Consider the following 17,413-nt stretch of genomic DNA (forward strand, 5'->3'; position numbering starts at 1 on the left):
TTCAAAAATATACAAATTGAGACAAAAACAGCGCTTAAACTCCTGAAAGGCTGAGCTGTGGTTTAAATCCTCTTAGTCTGAGTTACACCTCTCCTCCATTCAGGGAACCTTAGACCGAAACAAACTTTAAATTTAAGTTTCAGCTAGCTGTCTACGTCGCTACCGGGACCAAGTAATTTCCTGGAGGAGAGCTCTAAGCGTCTACAGCGCTGAACTCCGTACCCCCGCTAAACAGGCTCCCGTGACCCTGACGTTTGTACCTGATGAACTTTTCATACATTTTTTATGCCTTTTTGATTGCTGTGTTTTATTGGATTAATAAACCCCTGTGTGATGTGGAGGTGGACTCTTCATTGGATCTAAAGATACCTTTTGGTGAACGCGAGACAGAACTAGAATATAAGTTCTCTCTTATGTATTATTGCAAGTTAAGGATGCATCATTGCCCCTGCTGGTGTTGTTAAAGATACCTTTCAGTGAACGCAAGTAAGAACACTAATGTAAATTCCAATCTACGGCCATTATATTGGATGAAGCCTGAGAACTGAAAGATACCTTTATATGTACACCTGACAGAAATTTAATGTAAGTTTTGGTTCCCTGAATGGAGGAGAGGTGTAACTCAGACTAAGAGGATTTAAACCACAGCTCCCAGCCTTTCAGGAGTTTAAGCGCTGTTTTTGTCTCAATTTGTATATTTTTGAAGTCTATGTCCCACTTGTGGGTATTGGTGTCTTAGGGTGGACACCAGGAGACAATTTAGCTGCTGATTGGTTATCACTACCACTTGTATTGCAGACGATCGTTTTCAATAGGGCTGTGACAGTGATAGAAAAGATTGGTTAAACGAAGTTTTTAACATTGGTTGCAAACTTTAAGTCCTAAACTTTAGTTATGCGAAACCACTGTTAACCAATATTTCTATTTATATTTAGGCCCCTGAACAGGTGGGCTGCCCCTTGTAACATGCGTAGACCATTCTTAAAAAATAAAAAAATGATGGGCAACTCTGAGTCACTAACCGTCAAATAAAACTGGGAGTGACGGTTCTGTTATAGCTCCCCAGCTGTGAAAACTTGCCTCCATTGTTAGGAGTACCCAGTTTCACATACCAAATCTGAGACCTCCTGACAGGAGAGCATTTTGTAGTCACCAGATTAAGGAAACACTAGTCTGAGTAGAAAAATGCACCATCATGTGCATATGAAGATAGGATCCTGTCCATTTTGACAAGAGGTTAAGAAAGGACCAGTAGTGAAACCGACCGTATTGCATTGCCTCGAAAGAGGCCACTAGTTGTCCTAGGAGTCCCATGCACAGATGAATTAAAACTTGTCTGTGCTGCAGTTCCATCCGTACCAACTCTATAAAGCTGTGGATCTCCAACGGAAGGAATATGTGCTGAGATATGTGTCCAGAATAATGCCCAGGAACTGGAGCCTCTATGAGATGGAGAGGATGGCTTTAAAGGAAGGTCATCTAGGTATGGATAATGGTTATGTTTAAGATCGGCAAAGTGTCCTCATAATGGCCATTACTTTTGTAAAGTCCCTCAGGTGGAAGAAAGTCTGAAACTGATCTCTCTTTTGAGAAATCACCTTCAATCCCCCCTTGAACCACCCTGGACCTTCCCAGACAGCAGAATCACACGTCTCCCTGCCTCAGCGGTGATCCAGCTGATGTCTTTCGCAGCTGATGCAAGTTGCAGGCTCTGTGCACGGGACCGCACATCACACCTCATGTCAGATACTTGCGATTTGGACACTTTATGCTAATGATCACTGCAATCGCATGAAAAGAGCCGACATTGCATGAAAATCGCCTAGTGTATGGGCACCTTTAAAGAAAACTAGAGAAACCACTTCTCAAACCCTCCCCAACAGACACCAATGGGTTAAAGATTCAGGCACTTTGTTTGTGCTCTCCTTGGGGGAAGGTGAAGAGATCTAAGTCAGTATCCCGCAGTCGCGACCCCGACTGCTGTTATTTAGACCGCATCACCTAGGACAGCTCTGAAAACCACTGCCCTAGTAATCTGTACCACAAGGCACTAAATATAGTATACATCCTATGTATTATACACTAGCTACCAGGAACGGAGTGTTCTATATACACCATGAACACCAGGAGCTGCGTCTAGGTATCGTACACTAGTTACTATAAAAGGTTGTTAGCATAGAACATTATCAAACAGGAAAGGAATCAGTATTGTAATGTGTGCTACTGTCAATGAAACATATTAATGTCTCTTAACTGTACAAAACAAATCTCTTCATTAGACTTGTTAATTAATGTTGGGAATGTTCCACAGCTGAAGGTACAGAACCTTTATCGCCTTGTCCTCTAATAGCCCTTCTTCTATGCAGTACCAGTTTGTGCACCCTTGGGCTCCATCACTGACAGCAGAGATCCTTCAATATTTCATGACAATGGTCTGGGCAGAATCCAAAATGAAGGTATTTGGAACCCATGCCAGGGGGGGACAGACTAATGACTTAACATGCGACTTGATTCACTACCAAACGAGAACGTGAGGGCATCTTTAAAGTTTAGAGCTGGCCTCCAGCTTGCATCTAGTTAAATGACAAAGTATGTGTTGGATGGGAGGGGGTGTAATTTAGATGTCCCCTCACCCACTATTACCACTGCTTGCAAAGGGAGCATGATGCACATTGATATGGAGTTATATTGAACGTCTCTGATGCCTATAGGGAACCAATTTCCGTTGGAGCCAGAAATGACCTGGCGTTAGATTAAAGTATCTGTAAAAAAACAATTACCACAGAAGTATCCGTAGCAGTCTAAAAGGATAGAGATGGACACAAACATCTATCTAGAAGACCAGGTGCAATTTATGACCATGTGAATAAGGTTACAGGCCTGAACGGGTCATCTGTTCTGACAGAAGCGATATAATATGGTATAAGAGATAATAGCATCATGTAGGAGAATATCCGAGGGACATCACAATGTCCTAAAACCATTACTGTTTCTGTGCAATGTGTGACTGAAGACAAACGGTTGGCGATCTAGAGGCTTTCACCGGCTGGTGTACAACGAACTCTACTACCCTATGCTGGAGTGGAGGTAGAATGTCTTGGTTCTGCTAGATTCTTCAGTGTGTCCCAAAAAGCTGTAGTCACCTGGGGCCATGCAGGTACCCAAGCACCCAAACAAATAGCACACCAGCAGTTACCCAAAGACTTTGGGGATACAGTCACTAGGTCGACATGTATTGGGTCGATCACTGAAGGTTGACACAATGGCACAGATGGTGTAATGGTTAGCATTACTGCCTCACAGTGCTGAGGTCATGGGCTCAATTCCCACCATGGCTCTAACGTTGCAGAGTTTGTATATTCTCCCAATACTTGCATGGGTTTCCTCTGGGTACTCCGGTTTCCTCCGACAACCCTAAAAATATACTGGTAGGCTAATTGGCTCCCAAAAAAATTAACCCTAGAATGTCTGTGTGTGCGTGTATATGTGGTGGGGAATATAGATTATAAGCTCCACTGGGGAAGGGACTGATGTGAATGTTCGAATATTCTCAGTACAGCGCTGCAGAATATGTGTGCGCTATATAAATAACTGGTAATAAATAGATAAATATTACAGGCATCCCCAGCTTGCACATTTCCAAAGTGCAAACAATGGGGCAGATGTATTAAGCTTTAACAAGAGATAAATGCAAGGGTGATAAAGAGAGATCAACATCCAGCCAATCACATCCTAACTGCCATGTTACAGGCTGTGTTTGAAAAAAGTCAGTTAGGAGCTGATTGGCTGGACGTTTATCTCTCTTTATAACCCTTGCTAATAATCTCTTGTTAAGGCTTAATACATCTGCCCCAATGTATCTTCTGCAGCAATCACCAGCCATACACTTGCTTTAACTATATACTCAATGGGTAAAACCATTTCATCGCTACTCTATGCATTAACACTTCATTTGCAGCACATGTTATTTCCATCTTCTAAATGCTATATATAGGCAATTCCCGGCTACAATGCAAAGTGTAGCCATGATCCTCCTCTCTTTGATCTATGTCATGCATACACACACACACACACACACACACGGGATTATTTCATTGAGACAGACCATAAAGAGCTTTACACTAACAGAAATAAATCTGAAGAGTACCCTGGAGAATGAAATAAAAGTGAATCCTTTAAATGATCTTAAATATAGCCTAAAGGGGTGCAGGACCTGGCTGTGCCCCCTTTGATGCAGCAAGTGAAGGGCAGACCCAGCGGAAAGCATCACTAATACAGCTGCAGAATGACTCACACCTAGCAATTAACATAGGAGGGAGGGGCAATTTTGGAAAGAGACTTTTTTTTTTCTTCCTGTACAGTTTACCAGCTACAGTCTCCAAGGCAACGACTGGGGGGGGACGACGACGACGACAATGCAACATGGAAGTGAGATAGTTGCCTTTTAACCCCTTATTTTTTTTAAATTCGGTGGTGTCCTGACAGAAGGGGGGAATCGGACAATCATCATCTGCGGAGGCTGGGAGTCGGAACAGATGACATTGTGGGATGCAGGGTTGGAGGTGCTCAACAGAAGCGCGAGTACGAGGCTTGGTTGAAAAACTGAGCGGTGGATTCTAGCAGAAGAAATAATTTTGTTCTGGACTCATCCACAGGAGAGAAAAAAAAAAAAGCTGTTTTGACAGTAAACATTGCTGCGTGGCAGGGGGATCACTGCAGCGCAATGCCAAGCGCATACAGACGCCGGAGCCGTACCAAGGAGACATACCAGATAGATGTGCTGTGTGTGTGTGTGTGACACATCTGCAGCGCAGCAGAAGGCTTGGCAGGACATTTAGGAGAAAAAAAATGATGCACAGGAAAAGGGTAATTTCAAAGAAAATAAAAAATGATTATGCTCCTCGAGTGACAATATTAGTTTAGTTTATATTATTAGATCTTAAAGGGCTATTAACCCCTTCATGGGCAGACCAAGGTTTACAAGAACCTACGCTTGCCACCTATTGTATTCTCCCTCTATGGGCATCGTGGACCGCTGCCCATGTGTCAGGTTTTTAGCAGTTGGGATTCCGACGTTGGGGTAATGACTGTCGGAATCCCAAATGCCGGTGAGTCCTTCGGCACCCGGAGTGTGTACTTCAAACTGATATCTATATTGCAGTGTAAAAATAAAGCAGCCAGTATTTACCCTGCACAGAAACAGAATAACTCCCCCAATCTAACGCTCTCTGCACATGTTTCATCTGACCCACCTGCAGAGCACATGGTTTTGTCCATTAGCAAACCAAATGTGCTTTGTGAGCCAACCTGAATCACCCACCAATCAGATTGCAGCAAGCCAGTCTCCGTTTGGGGCATGTGGGGAGACAGTGTGGGACCTCAGTAAGGACATGTAACAAATTGTATTTAAAAAATTGGTTCCTGTCATGATTTTGGTTGCTGTTAATGCTTCCCCCTCCCAATGCAATACCCCCCTCCCCCCCAAGTGGTTTCATCATCCGATTTGCAGCTCACACTTTTATGCAGTAGATAAATACAGGACAACTTGGATACACAAAATAAAATCTAAAATACAGCCTGGACACCTCAACAAAACCCCTATAATCTGTGCTCCCGCCTCAAGTAAAAATGCATCTTCTACACAAGGTATGGCCAAACTATGGCCCTCTAGCTGTTGTGATACTACAAGTCCCATCATGCCTTGCCACAGTTTTGCTATTAGGGAATGCTAAAACAACGGCAAGGCATGCTGGGATGTGTAGTTTCACAAAAGGTGGAGGGCCACAGATTGGACATGCCTGATCTAAAAACAGTCCATCAGCCAAGAATCGTTCGATTTGGTTCAGTTCATTCCAGCTCAGGTTCAGTGTTATTACAGCAGTCCCACCCCCTGCATATGCCACTTCCTACCGCCCCCTGCAGAATTTCCCATCCCCGGCATTTGCCACCTCCAGCATGCCCCACCCCCTGCATGTCTTTGGGATCGGGTAACCCCTATAGGAATGCAGCTGTAGCACATCATCGCAGCGTAATAAAATAGATGTTGAAGTGATTTGCTGGTGACTGGGGCTGGATAATATATTTTCCACACAATTATATACTAATCAATGGGTATGATGCAAGAATGATAAACTTCGTAATGAACATATATCAATGTAAGAAAAACAAACCTATCTGTTACAAATTCCTTGGAAACCCATACATGTAGTATAGCACATGCTGAGAAAGCCACATAATTACAATAATTGTATTTACGCTCAGAAATAGTATTCCGTATGAGGGGAACCCTTTCATCAGGTAAAAGGGATTCTACTCACAGTATTATGAAAGTAAATATAGAACACCCATATGTAGGACACCCTGCCTCTGAACAAGACAGAATGGGCTCATTAAAGCAAGCTCCTTCCATCACCAATGTATCCATTTCCAGAAGGTTGTACGTGTAAAGGACAAAGGAAACCACTTCCAGATATTAATAAACGATATATCTGATGATATAAATATATCTGTGACTTCTAGTACACGTAGCAAGCTGCCTGTTTTATAGCTTAGCTGGGTGGTGCTTCTCTATCTTGTATCATATATAAAAAGCTCTGTACAGACGCCTGGACATTGGTACCTTGCAGATACTAATACATTCTGATTTTGGAGCATAAACAAAAAGATTTATCAATTCAAGGTCATAATAAATCTGTCTTGCACTGGTCCACAAATTAAGATGGAATTAAGCTACATATGGTGAGTTCATCTCAAAGGCTTTATGGTATTATTTATGGTGCTGTGTATTTTCCGGTTCTGCATTACAGGCAGCCATGTTTCCTGGGACTCTGGCTATGTTAAGGGGTCACCTGAAGAAGGCAGATGCAAATGGATTAGCCAAAGCTGCAGTGCACATACAAATCCCACACTGGAAGATATAACGATTTTCCAAATAAAGTTATTGGTCCACCAGTCCCATCATTTAACCGCCCAATTAAATTTATGCAATGCCACTGCTTTGTGCAGACAATAGGACATAGCCCTGTAATCAGGCGAGTAGAGAGCCTGGCCAGACCCAGGTACATTTAGGGGGTGTGGTCTAATGGCGGTAGGCGTGGCTATGCACTCTTAGAATAGAATACAGAAAAATTGTACTTTAAGCACCTCCCTGGCGTGTGAGAGTGGTTGCTGCTACCTCACAGGGGCCCCACTGGGCACCTCCACCAGACCTAGGCCTATCTAAGTAGTAGCCCCCCACCCCCCACCCCCCCCCCCACCCCTCACTTGGCAGCACTGCCTGTAATAAACAGATAGCCTCAATGAGGTGATATCCTTTGTAGGAGGAAAGCTGAAACGCGCAATGTCTCCCACCTGTGTGATGCTGCAATAATCAGGAAACGTTCGCTTGCTCTAAGGTACCTATGTGATACTGCTCACGGTAGATGTATGAAGCAGTGATAAGGGAGGACGAGTGAGCCAGAGGAGAAGTGGCACATCAGCTGCTCTGTTTTATTTAACATTATGCAAATTATAGATGCTACTTCAATACTGATTGGTTGCCATGGGCCACTTCTCCTCTGGCTCACTTCTACTCCCTCATCGTTGCTTCATACATCTACCCCACAGTGGAATCTCTCTGCGTTTGACTGCAATATTGTACACATAAATCCTGGAACCAGTGGGGCAGCTCCTGTGGCTGTGGAGGCACTCTGGCAGTCTACGTTCATTGCACCTGTTATGGAGTATGCGGTGTCAGAGCATGCGATGGCTTTGGTGGGCTCACATGCAGGAGGCTCCTTCATTTATGCCGTGACCGTATCTGAATCAGGTGCAATATATATATATAGATAAAGTACACATTGTAAACCCACAAGGAGAAGACGTTCCTTTGCTTAGTAAGTTCTCTACAAAAGTCCGAAGGCTTCTACCTGGTTTCCCATAGACAAAGTGCCAGATATTTTGATATGCATTGGGTCGACCACTGAAATAGGTCGATATGGGTAGGATCGACAGGGTCGGAAGGTCCCAAATGTTGACACGCCGTCTAAGTGTACCGCTGCACTCGGCACACTATTTTATTCAAACTGTAGTGAATGTTAGGACTGAAAAAAACCATGGAAATCTCATATCGACCTTTTGACTGTCGACATTCCCATTTGTCGACCTAATGCAGGTGTTGACCTTCCCCATGTTTTTGTCACCTTTACTGGTCGACCCAATGCATGTCAACATTAATCGTGTCAACCTAATGACCATATAACTTTTGAAGAGGAGTCAGCGAGGAGTCAACGCGCACATTTCCAAGGACATTTTCCAAATACAATTGTACTGCGTGTGTATAGGAAGACCGCTATACGTCTATGATCAGGCGTCGGCACACAGGCGCAACACTCACCACAGTCAATTACCAGCAGCATTGTCAAATCACACCTTGTCTTCTGTCATCTGTCTTTCACCTCTCTTAGCAACACCCACCTACTTAAAGGAGCTTCACATAGCAACCCGCTGCCTTCGTCTCCTCACAGCAGACATGGGTGGAGGGGACTGGGGAACCCAGAGAAAGCCGCAAGCATCACAAGGCAGGTGGCATATATATAAGAGGAGGGATCACCATCTGGGCTGTATCCATTTCCAGCTAAGTGTTTCTATGGATCGACTCAAGGTTCAAAAGAAAGACATTAGAAAGGACCTTGGTAGTAGAAAGTAACGGATCAGCCTACACATTATAACAAGGACACTGGTAATATGCTGGTGGCTGCGGAAGAACACACTACTGTATATGGCTGCAGAGGATCATTTACATCAGTGCTTCTCAACCTCAGTCCTCAAGGACCCCCAACAGTGCACGTTTTCCAGGTTTCCTCACACAAAGGTGAAATAATTAGCTCCACCAGTGATCTTTTAAAATGTGTCAGTGACTAATGAGTGCACCTGTTCAACAGCCAGGTGTCCTGGAAAACGTGCGCTGTTGGGGGTCCTTGAGGACCGAGGTTGAGAACCACTGATTTACATACGCGACACAAATGACAGCAGTAACGTCATACTTCTTGCAGAACACAGCCATCTACAAATACTGCTTTTCTTGTGTCACATGGGAAGGCAACCGACTTTCTCTGGGCGTTGTGGAACTGCAACTCCCAGCATTACCTACCAGCTGTACCACAGCACCACAGGTTTCCCACATTTAAGAGTGATGTCACATAATGATGACTGAATGAAGGGGCCGATTGTTTCCCCATTGTTTTGAGATTGAACATGCACGTTTATTATGCATTAGGAGAATATGACCAGTAAGTGGGCGCAGCATGAAGATACAAGAAAAAAAATGCCAGTGACTCAAAATGTGATGAAGGTCACTAATTTAGAATTCTAGTTGGTGAAATGAACGTGTACATCTGCCTGACGCAGCCACTGTGCATCCGTAACACGGTTCCAGGAACCAATGACATTATCAGACATGGGCCAGATTCTCTAAGCATCAAAAGTGATGAAAGGAGAGTGATAAACAGCCAGCCAATCAGCTCCTACCTGCCGTGTCACAGACTGTGTTTGAAAAATGTCAGACAGGAGCTGATTGGCTGGCTGTTTATCACTCTCTATTTTATCACTTTTGAAGCTTAGAAAATCTGGCCCATAAGACGCAGAGCATCTCATACCGCAGTGTGGTCACTGAAACCTAGTAAATATATAGGACCAGATGTATCAAGCTTCGAAAAGTGATCAAATGGAGAGTGATAAACAGCCAGCCAATCAGCTCTTAACTGCCATGTTACAGGCTGGGTTTGAAAAATAACAGGTAGGAGCTGATTGGCTGGTTGTAGCTTGATACATCTGTATCTTAGTCTGCCTTCTCATATACTTGTTATGCCACTATAAGTTTGTAGAGAACTACTTACTTAATGCTGCTTTTTAAAAGGGTTCCTGCATGACTCTCAGAAAAAGGATGTGACGAACGCTGGGTACATACCAAGCTGTTCCAGCGGCAGCCGATATTATTAACTATATCGGCAGTGCCGTGGGCTAACGATATATTGCATGCACACTGGCGATATCGCTCACATGATCAGTCAGTGACATCACCGCCACTCCCCCCCTCCATACATGCAGTCACTGGTGATAATGTCAGACTGAGCTGCATGTATAGACAACGGGGAGGGTAGTTAACGCTGTGCGGGAGCGTGCATGAGTAATGATATTGAGCATACAGAGTAACCGATGTTCATGATATATCATTAACGATATCGGTATCGTGCATTTCGGTAACGATATATCGCCCAGTGTTTACCCAGCTTTACTTGATGTAAGCAGATGTGGGCAAATTGTGCTAATCTGAAACCTTGCCAGAAAATGCCAGAATACCCTCATTATTCTAAGTAAATGCCTACGGGTCACCAGCGGTGGGGATGCCAGCAGTCATAATGCAGATGCCGGCATCCGAATGCAGGGAATCCCGACAAAGACCCAGTAAGCATATGTACCTTTCCCCTGCCATCCCCTAAACCAGGGATGGGGAACCTTTGGCATTCCCCATCTGTGGTTCAACTACACATCCCAGCATGCCCTGCAACAGTTTTATCATGGCCAAATAGCAAAACTGTAGCAGGGCATGCTGCTACCCCAAAAGTGCCAAACCCTAACTCTCCCCATTAGTGCCTGACCCTCCCCATTAGTGCCCAACCCTCTCCGCTAGTGATTAACCCTAACCCTCCCCATTAGTGCCCAACCCTCTCCGCTAGTGATTAACCCTAACCCTCCCCATTAGTGCCTAACCCTATCTCTCTCCACTATTGCCTAACCCTAACTCTTCCTGCTAGTCACTAATCCTAACCCACCCCGCTAGTGCCTAACCCAAACCCCCCCACCACCCAGACTGAGCCAAACCATAACCCTCCCACCCCGCAGCCTAACCCTAACCCCCCCACTGGATGCCAGTGTTGTTATTCTGACCGCCAGTATGCTAACGGCCATATGCACCAAGGTTCAAAAAGTGATAAAGTGGAGAGTGAAAAACAACCAGCTGCTGACATATGACAGGCTTGGTTTGAAAAATGGTAGCTAGGAGCTGATTGGCTGGTTGTTTTTCACACTCCACTTTTTGAAGTTTAGTGCACCTGTTATGAGTCTATTGCTCTGATGTTCCATCTTCCGAAAATTTGTTTTAAAGTTCTTTGCAGAGTATAAATGTAGACACTCACAATGGAATGTGCAGGATCGCAGGATATTTAGAAATGATTGAAACATTGTCTTTGTTGTATACAGGAAAATGCATGTGTAAATAGTGTTTTTTAGGTTTATTTTTGGATAAGTGTATTTGTATAAGATACAGAGGAGTCTATGTAGTAGCCTGGGTGCTGTGCGCTCTGCAGAAATGCCAGCGCCTCTGCCCGTATTTATAAAACAGCAATCCTTCAACGGTCCAATTTTATTGTTAATAGCATCAAGGGTTAGTCAGCAGGTGATCAGTCAGCCCAGGTAAGTATGTAGTAACATGTCAGGAAGCCATAAGTGGTCCTTTATGTTCACCTGTAACAAGACAGGTAACAAGAAAGTAAATAAAGCAGGCATACCTGCAAAAAGGCCCGTACTAGTAGGTGTCACCTGAAGACATAGCAGCGCTTCAGAAAATGCCGTTTAAGTTGTCGTTTTCAGAACTCACTTCTACAGCAGTACAGAAGCCATTAAGTGCAGACATCGCTATAAATACATCGCTTCCTCCATTAGATAATGGTTAAACCATTGAAAACACAGTCGGAGCTCCTTTCAAGACCACTTTTGCGAGTTCCAGCTGAAGTGGTCTGATAAAAGTTTCATGGTGTAGGAGGGGAGCAATAGGGGGTGGAAGGACAATATAAAAAAAAAAACACATAGGAGAGGGAGAATGCCAAGTGCCAAGAGTCCCCAACCCACCCTCACACCTTCTGTTGATCACCAAAGGCCTCCACAGAATGGAGAACCAGTCAAACAGCAGGAACTACAAAGGGTACCTCCTGCAGGGTGCCGGACGGCTCCCCGACAGTCGGGATTCCGACAGTCATTCCTCCGACGTCGGAATCCCAACTGCTCCCTCGTGGAGGTCCACGACCCCCATAGAGGGAGAATAAAATAGGTGGCGAGCACAGCGAGCCCGCAAGGGGCTTCATTGTGCTCCCCACGCTGTGCAGTCGGGATTCCGACGTCTGAGTATTGACTGTCGGAATCCCGACTGACGGGGAAATATACCACACCCCTCCTACAACTTCCAGTAGATACACGTAACCCTACTGATTCTCTACCACCAGCCTTCATATCGTTACTAAGCAGAACCTGACTCTGTGATTCATAGCAAAGGCTCAATATGTGACACAAACCTTCCCCCATCTGCTGCTAATTTCATCCTTAAATTTATATGGAGACACAAGACAACGGCGCACGCTTGTCACCCATAGTCATCCACCCACATCTTGCTTTCTGTGGTGTACAGTACTTGGCACATAAAGGGCATCTCACCCATAGGTACCTGCACCGAGACACTAGGTGGCATTTACTTACACATCTCTGCCTTATACCGGTCCCTTCATGCATGTAAGTCCACCTCACTCATATCAGAATAAGCAGCATGACCCAATAATGTATACAGTGGCCGGGACAGCATACCTCCACATGAAGATAATGTGGAGGATCCAGTCCTGGTTTTAGAGCAGCAGCAGGAAAACTAAAGTGATCAGGGTTGGGCTGATTAGCAGCACCTGTGCTCTCCTGATAGAAGTGGTTTTAGGGCAGAGTCATTGCTCTTGGTGGTGGAACAGCTGCCCAGGTGATAGGCCGGGTTGTGGCCTTAAGTAGGGACCACTGGAGCTTTCGGTATAGTGTGTACTATGCTGTGACACCTATATGCTGCAATGCCATGTAACCATTCTTGCTTATGCCGATTTACCTGGTATGCAGTTTACCTGCTACAAAATAAAGACCAAGACTTCATCGTATCCAGTGTATGTGCTTCCTTGTCACTAAAAAGTGACACCGAAAATCAAGTTGCCCCTTATTACCATTATTTATATAGTACCATTGATTTACGCAGCACCATTTGCATCTGTCACTTCCCCACCGGAGCTTCCACTCTAAATTCCCTAACAAAAGCAGCTCACACACATACAGTACACACTAACTATTATCTGGCCATCAGCAAATTACCAGCCAGTATGTTTCTCGAATGAGGGCAGAAATCCACACGGTCAGAGAGCATTCAGGGTACTTGTTCAGTTATAATAACTGGTATGCCATTATACTGCCCAACATAGACTAGTCCCGGTATTCTGTACCGCATTACCACTACTGTACCATGCACTGCCGTGATCTGAACTCGCTCATGTGCTGAAAGACTCATTGGTATAAATAAAGATGGCCATACACTTGTCCGATTTGGTCGCCTTTCACTTGATTCTGATGGATCGGGCAGATAAATCAGGTGAAAAGTCGGCAAATCGGAATGTTGACATCTGATCTGATGCGAGGTCCCATGAGCATCAGATCGGAGTCGTAGATCGGACCTCTGACAAAGGCAGCCTCCCAGCAGTGAGGAATGGGATTTCATGCACAAGGACCGCACAGGAGACATCACGTGATCCTGCCGACCAGCAGGGAATTCTCAAGCAACTTCTCCTCTCTGCATTTTCAGCACGGCATCTGTAGAGAGATCTTCGGTCGGCCATGTAGCTAGCACTAATGTGTGTGTAATAGGTCACAACAATGTCTAGGCTGACAGCAAATAATAGACATTGACAAAAGGTGGACACATGTAAAGGTCAACATTAGATTTTTGACCTTTTTTGGGTGATGTCGACACCTGAACACATTTAGTGCACCGTGTCCACTGTACCGTTCCCAATCAGAGTCCACGTGAAGTATGAACACTCCAAAACTCATGTCAACCTTTTGGTGTCGACCTAGACATTGCAGTAAATTTACACAGATGGTAGTTCTATTGAAGATATAATGTTGCCCATAGCAACCAATCAAATTCTATTTTTGATGATTTAGCACCTTCTAGAAGATAATAGATAGAATCTGATTGGATGCTACAGTATGGGCAACATTCCATCTTCAGAAAAACTCCAATCTTAGTAAATCAGCCCCAATGTCTGTAAGTCATATGGATATAATCAGTACGACTAATAAGCGCCGGATCGGAGGACAAATTGCCCTTCTTTACAGTCTTCCCCAGCTTCTGATTCAGAGGCGGACACTTGTTGCATGCAGTGCCGCAACTGAGCAGTTCTTTGCTAGTTCATGTGTGTGAAATATCCCAAAGTTTCTTGCTGTACTCAGGGCATGTTATAGGCATGTCTTGTGGGCATGTTATAGGCGTGCCTTGCGGGCATGTTATAGGCGTGTCCTGCGGGCATGTTATAGGCGTGCCTTGCGGGTATGTTATAGGCGTGTCCTGCGGGCATGTTATAGGCGTGACTTGCAGGTATGTTATAGGCGTGCCTTGCGGGTATGTTAAAGGTGTGCCTTGCGGGTATGTTAAAGGTGTGCCTTGCGGGCATTTTATAGGCGTGCGGCATGTTATAGGTGTAGGTGTGTCCTGCGGCCATGTTATAGGCGTGTCTTGCGGGCATATTATAGGCGTGTCTTGCGGGCATATTATAGGCGTGTCTTGCGGGCATGCTATAGGCGTGTCTTGCGGGCATGCTATAGGCGTGTCTTGCAGGCATGCTATAGGCGTGTCTTGCAGGCATGCTATAGGCGTGTCTTGCAGGCATGCTATAGGCGTGTCTTGCAGGCATGCTATAGGCGTGTCTTGCAGGCATGCTATAGGCGTGTCTTGCAGGCATGCTATAGGCGTGTCTTGCAGGCATGCTATAGGCGTGTCTTGCAGGCATGCTATAGGCGTGTCTTGCAGGCATGCTATAGGCGTGTCTTGCAGGCATGCTATAGGCGTGTCTTGCAGGCATGCTATAGGCGTGTCTTGCAGGCATGCTATAGGCGTGTCTTGCAGGCATGCTATAGGCGTGTCTTGCAGGCATGCCATAGGCGTGTCTTGCAGGCATGCCATAGGCGTGTCTTGCAGGCATGCCATAGGCGTGTCTTGCAGGCATGCCATAGGCGTGTCTTGCAGGCATGCCATAGGCGTGTCTTGCAGGCATGCCATAGGCGTGTCTTGCAGGCATGCCATAGGCGTGTCTTGCAGGCATGCCATAGGCGTGTCTTGCAGGCATGCCATAGGCGTGTCTTGCAGGCATGCCATAGGCGTGTCTTGCAGGCATGCCATAGGCGTGTCTTGCAGGCATGCTATCGGCGTGTCTTGCAGGCATGCTATCGGCGTGTCTTGCAGGCATGTTATAGGCGTGTCTTGCAGGCATGTTATAGGCGTGTCTTGCAGGCATGTTATAGGCATGTCACAGGACCGTCACTACAAGTGGGCTATGTTCTTAGTCACACAGCAGCTTCAACAGAGAACATGTCTGGAACCTCTACAAAAACTGACTCCCAAAAGGAATATCTGCATTGAAATAGGGCTCATAGAAAGCAATGATAAGAAAGCGTCAGTAGAAAATAATATTTCAACATTCACTGCCCGCATGTTCTGGAAATCCAGGTATAGAAACACAGGGGTAGATGTATTAAGCCTTGTAAAGTGATAAAGTGGGAGGTGATAACTCCCCAGCCAATCAGCAGTGTTTAAAAAATGAGTTATGATGTGATTGGCTGGTGCATGATCACCTTTCACTTTGTCACCACTTTATCAGGCTTAATACATCTGCCCCACAGTGGCTTAAGAGGATTGGTCTTTCTGGTGCCTGCAGATCTTGGCCAGATAAGTATTCAGCTGGAAATAAAGGTAACACAGGAGCTGGCGACACCAATCTGGGGGCAGATTTAACCACAGTGATATTCTTGTAATCACTCAGGACAAATGTTAAATGGTGAGCAGCCAGTCAGCTCCTAACGGATTGGGTGGAGCACTATTTAATGAGAATGTTAAATAGTGCTCCAGCCAGCAGTTGAAGTGCCCATACACGGTGCAATAATTACGTGATTTTTGGTCTAGATCGAATCACATCGCTCGCAAATTGCATGTGATTTGCATACGATTTGGACAGAGTTCAAAAAGTATGTGCAGCTTATACTTTTTGAACTGTGCGATGGGATGTGCACGGGAGCGGTCATCGCATCTCACCCACAAAACGCACCGTGTGTATGGGCACCTTTAGGAGCTGATTGGCTCCCATTTCACATTCTCATTACATTTGCAACTTGGTTTAAATCATACATTCATTTTTGTACTTCTTTCCCGGTTTAGTATAAAAGGCATCAACCTGTGCCTAGAATAGCAGCAAACCTAACAAGTCAGGTCTATATTGAGCACACATTGCAAAGTTATGCTCCAGTGAGATATGTGCAAACAAATGAACAGGGTCTACATGACAGCAGTGTTGTATATACAGTGCACGTATGTATTTTACTAGAGCGCGGAACTAACAGAACCACTGGAGATGATAGAACCTAAACCCTGCCGGGCTATCCTGATGGATAACACAGAGCGGTAGAGAGTTTACTGCTGGTCTACATTATGCCACAACACCCCTACCCTGGTCTACATTATGCCACAACACCCCCACCCTGGTCTACATTATGCCACAAAACCCCCACCCCCACCATCCTGGTCTAAGTTATGACACACCCCCACCACATCTTGGTCTACATTATGCCACAACACCCCTGCATCCAGGTCTACATTATACCACAAGACCCCCACACCATAAAGCCCAAGCAGACAGGAATAACATGTATGATTAAGATACAAGCTCACCTCACCGTCCTGGAGTTCTCTCCGTCAGACCTGTAACACAAGATGATAAAACAAATGACATATGTGAACATGGCATGGCCAGGAATGAGAGGCGAGACATAAACCGGAATGCAAGGTTAGTGTGTCTTGCGTATGGGGGATTCGGAAGCCCTCCTAGCCATATGTTATTTACCCAACACCTAGGATCATCCACTCTAGCCTCACTTTTGAAAACACCCGAAGAGTCCACGAGTTTCAAGTATATGCAGGCCATGGCTAGAGAAGGCTGGTCAACGGGGAATCTAGCATGCAAACCCAACCCAGTCTCAGAGGGAACATCGGTTGATGTATGGAGACCAATGTGTGTCTCACACACGGCAGAGGCAGCCATTTTATTTCATGGCTTCAGCCTATATTGCCTCATAAATATAATTTGGTCAAACACTGGTCAACCCCATCAAATGACTTACTCCACCGCGTGTACCCAGTAAATACAGATTATTGGTTTAGCTCTGAATTCGAAAACCCCTGAGCTGAAAGCCGTACAAAACAGCAAGTTTGAGAGGCTTCCAGCTCAAAGCCGCCCAGTATGCCTTGGCGATGAACGCTGCTGCTCGCTCCCGCATTATCCCCGGGAAAGCCGTTCATCTGCTGGAATTACCA

The 17,413-nt window shown here is 45.3% G+C and overlaps 1 protein-coding gene across 6 annotated transcripts in view; it reads right to left on the reverse strand.

Moving 5' to 3' along the window:
• Positions 1-17,413, reverse strand: part of IQSEC2 (IQ motif and Sec7 domain ArfGEF 2) — a 188,653-nt gene that overhangs the window by 106,732 nt on the left and 64,508 nt on the right. For 3 of the 6 annotated variants that reach the window (XM_083158840.1, XM_083158842.1, XM_083158846.1), the window contains exon 2: positions 16,772-16,801. The exons of 2 other annotated variants lie outside the window; for them this stretch is intronic. In XM_083158840.1, coding sequence (XP_083014966.1) covers positions 16,772-16,801 — 30 coding nt within the window. The remainder of the gene's footprint in view (positions 1-16,771; positions 16,802-17,413) is intronic. One more of the 6 variants, XM_083158845.1, reaches the window with a different exon arrangement.

This window comes from Crinia signifera, chromosome 9, assembly GCF_055691185.1.
Source record: "Crinia signifera chromosome 9, ASM5569118v1, whole genome shotgun sequence".
In the NCBI taxonomy this organism is placed as follows: domain Eukaryota; kingdom Metazoa; phylum Chordata; class Amphibia; order Anura; family Myobatrachidae; genus Crinia; species Crinia signifera.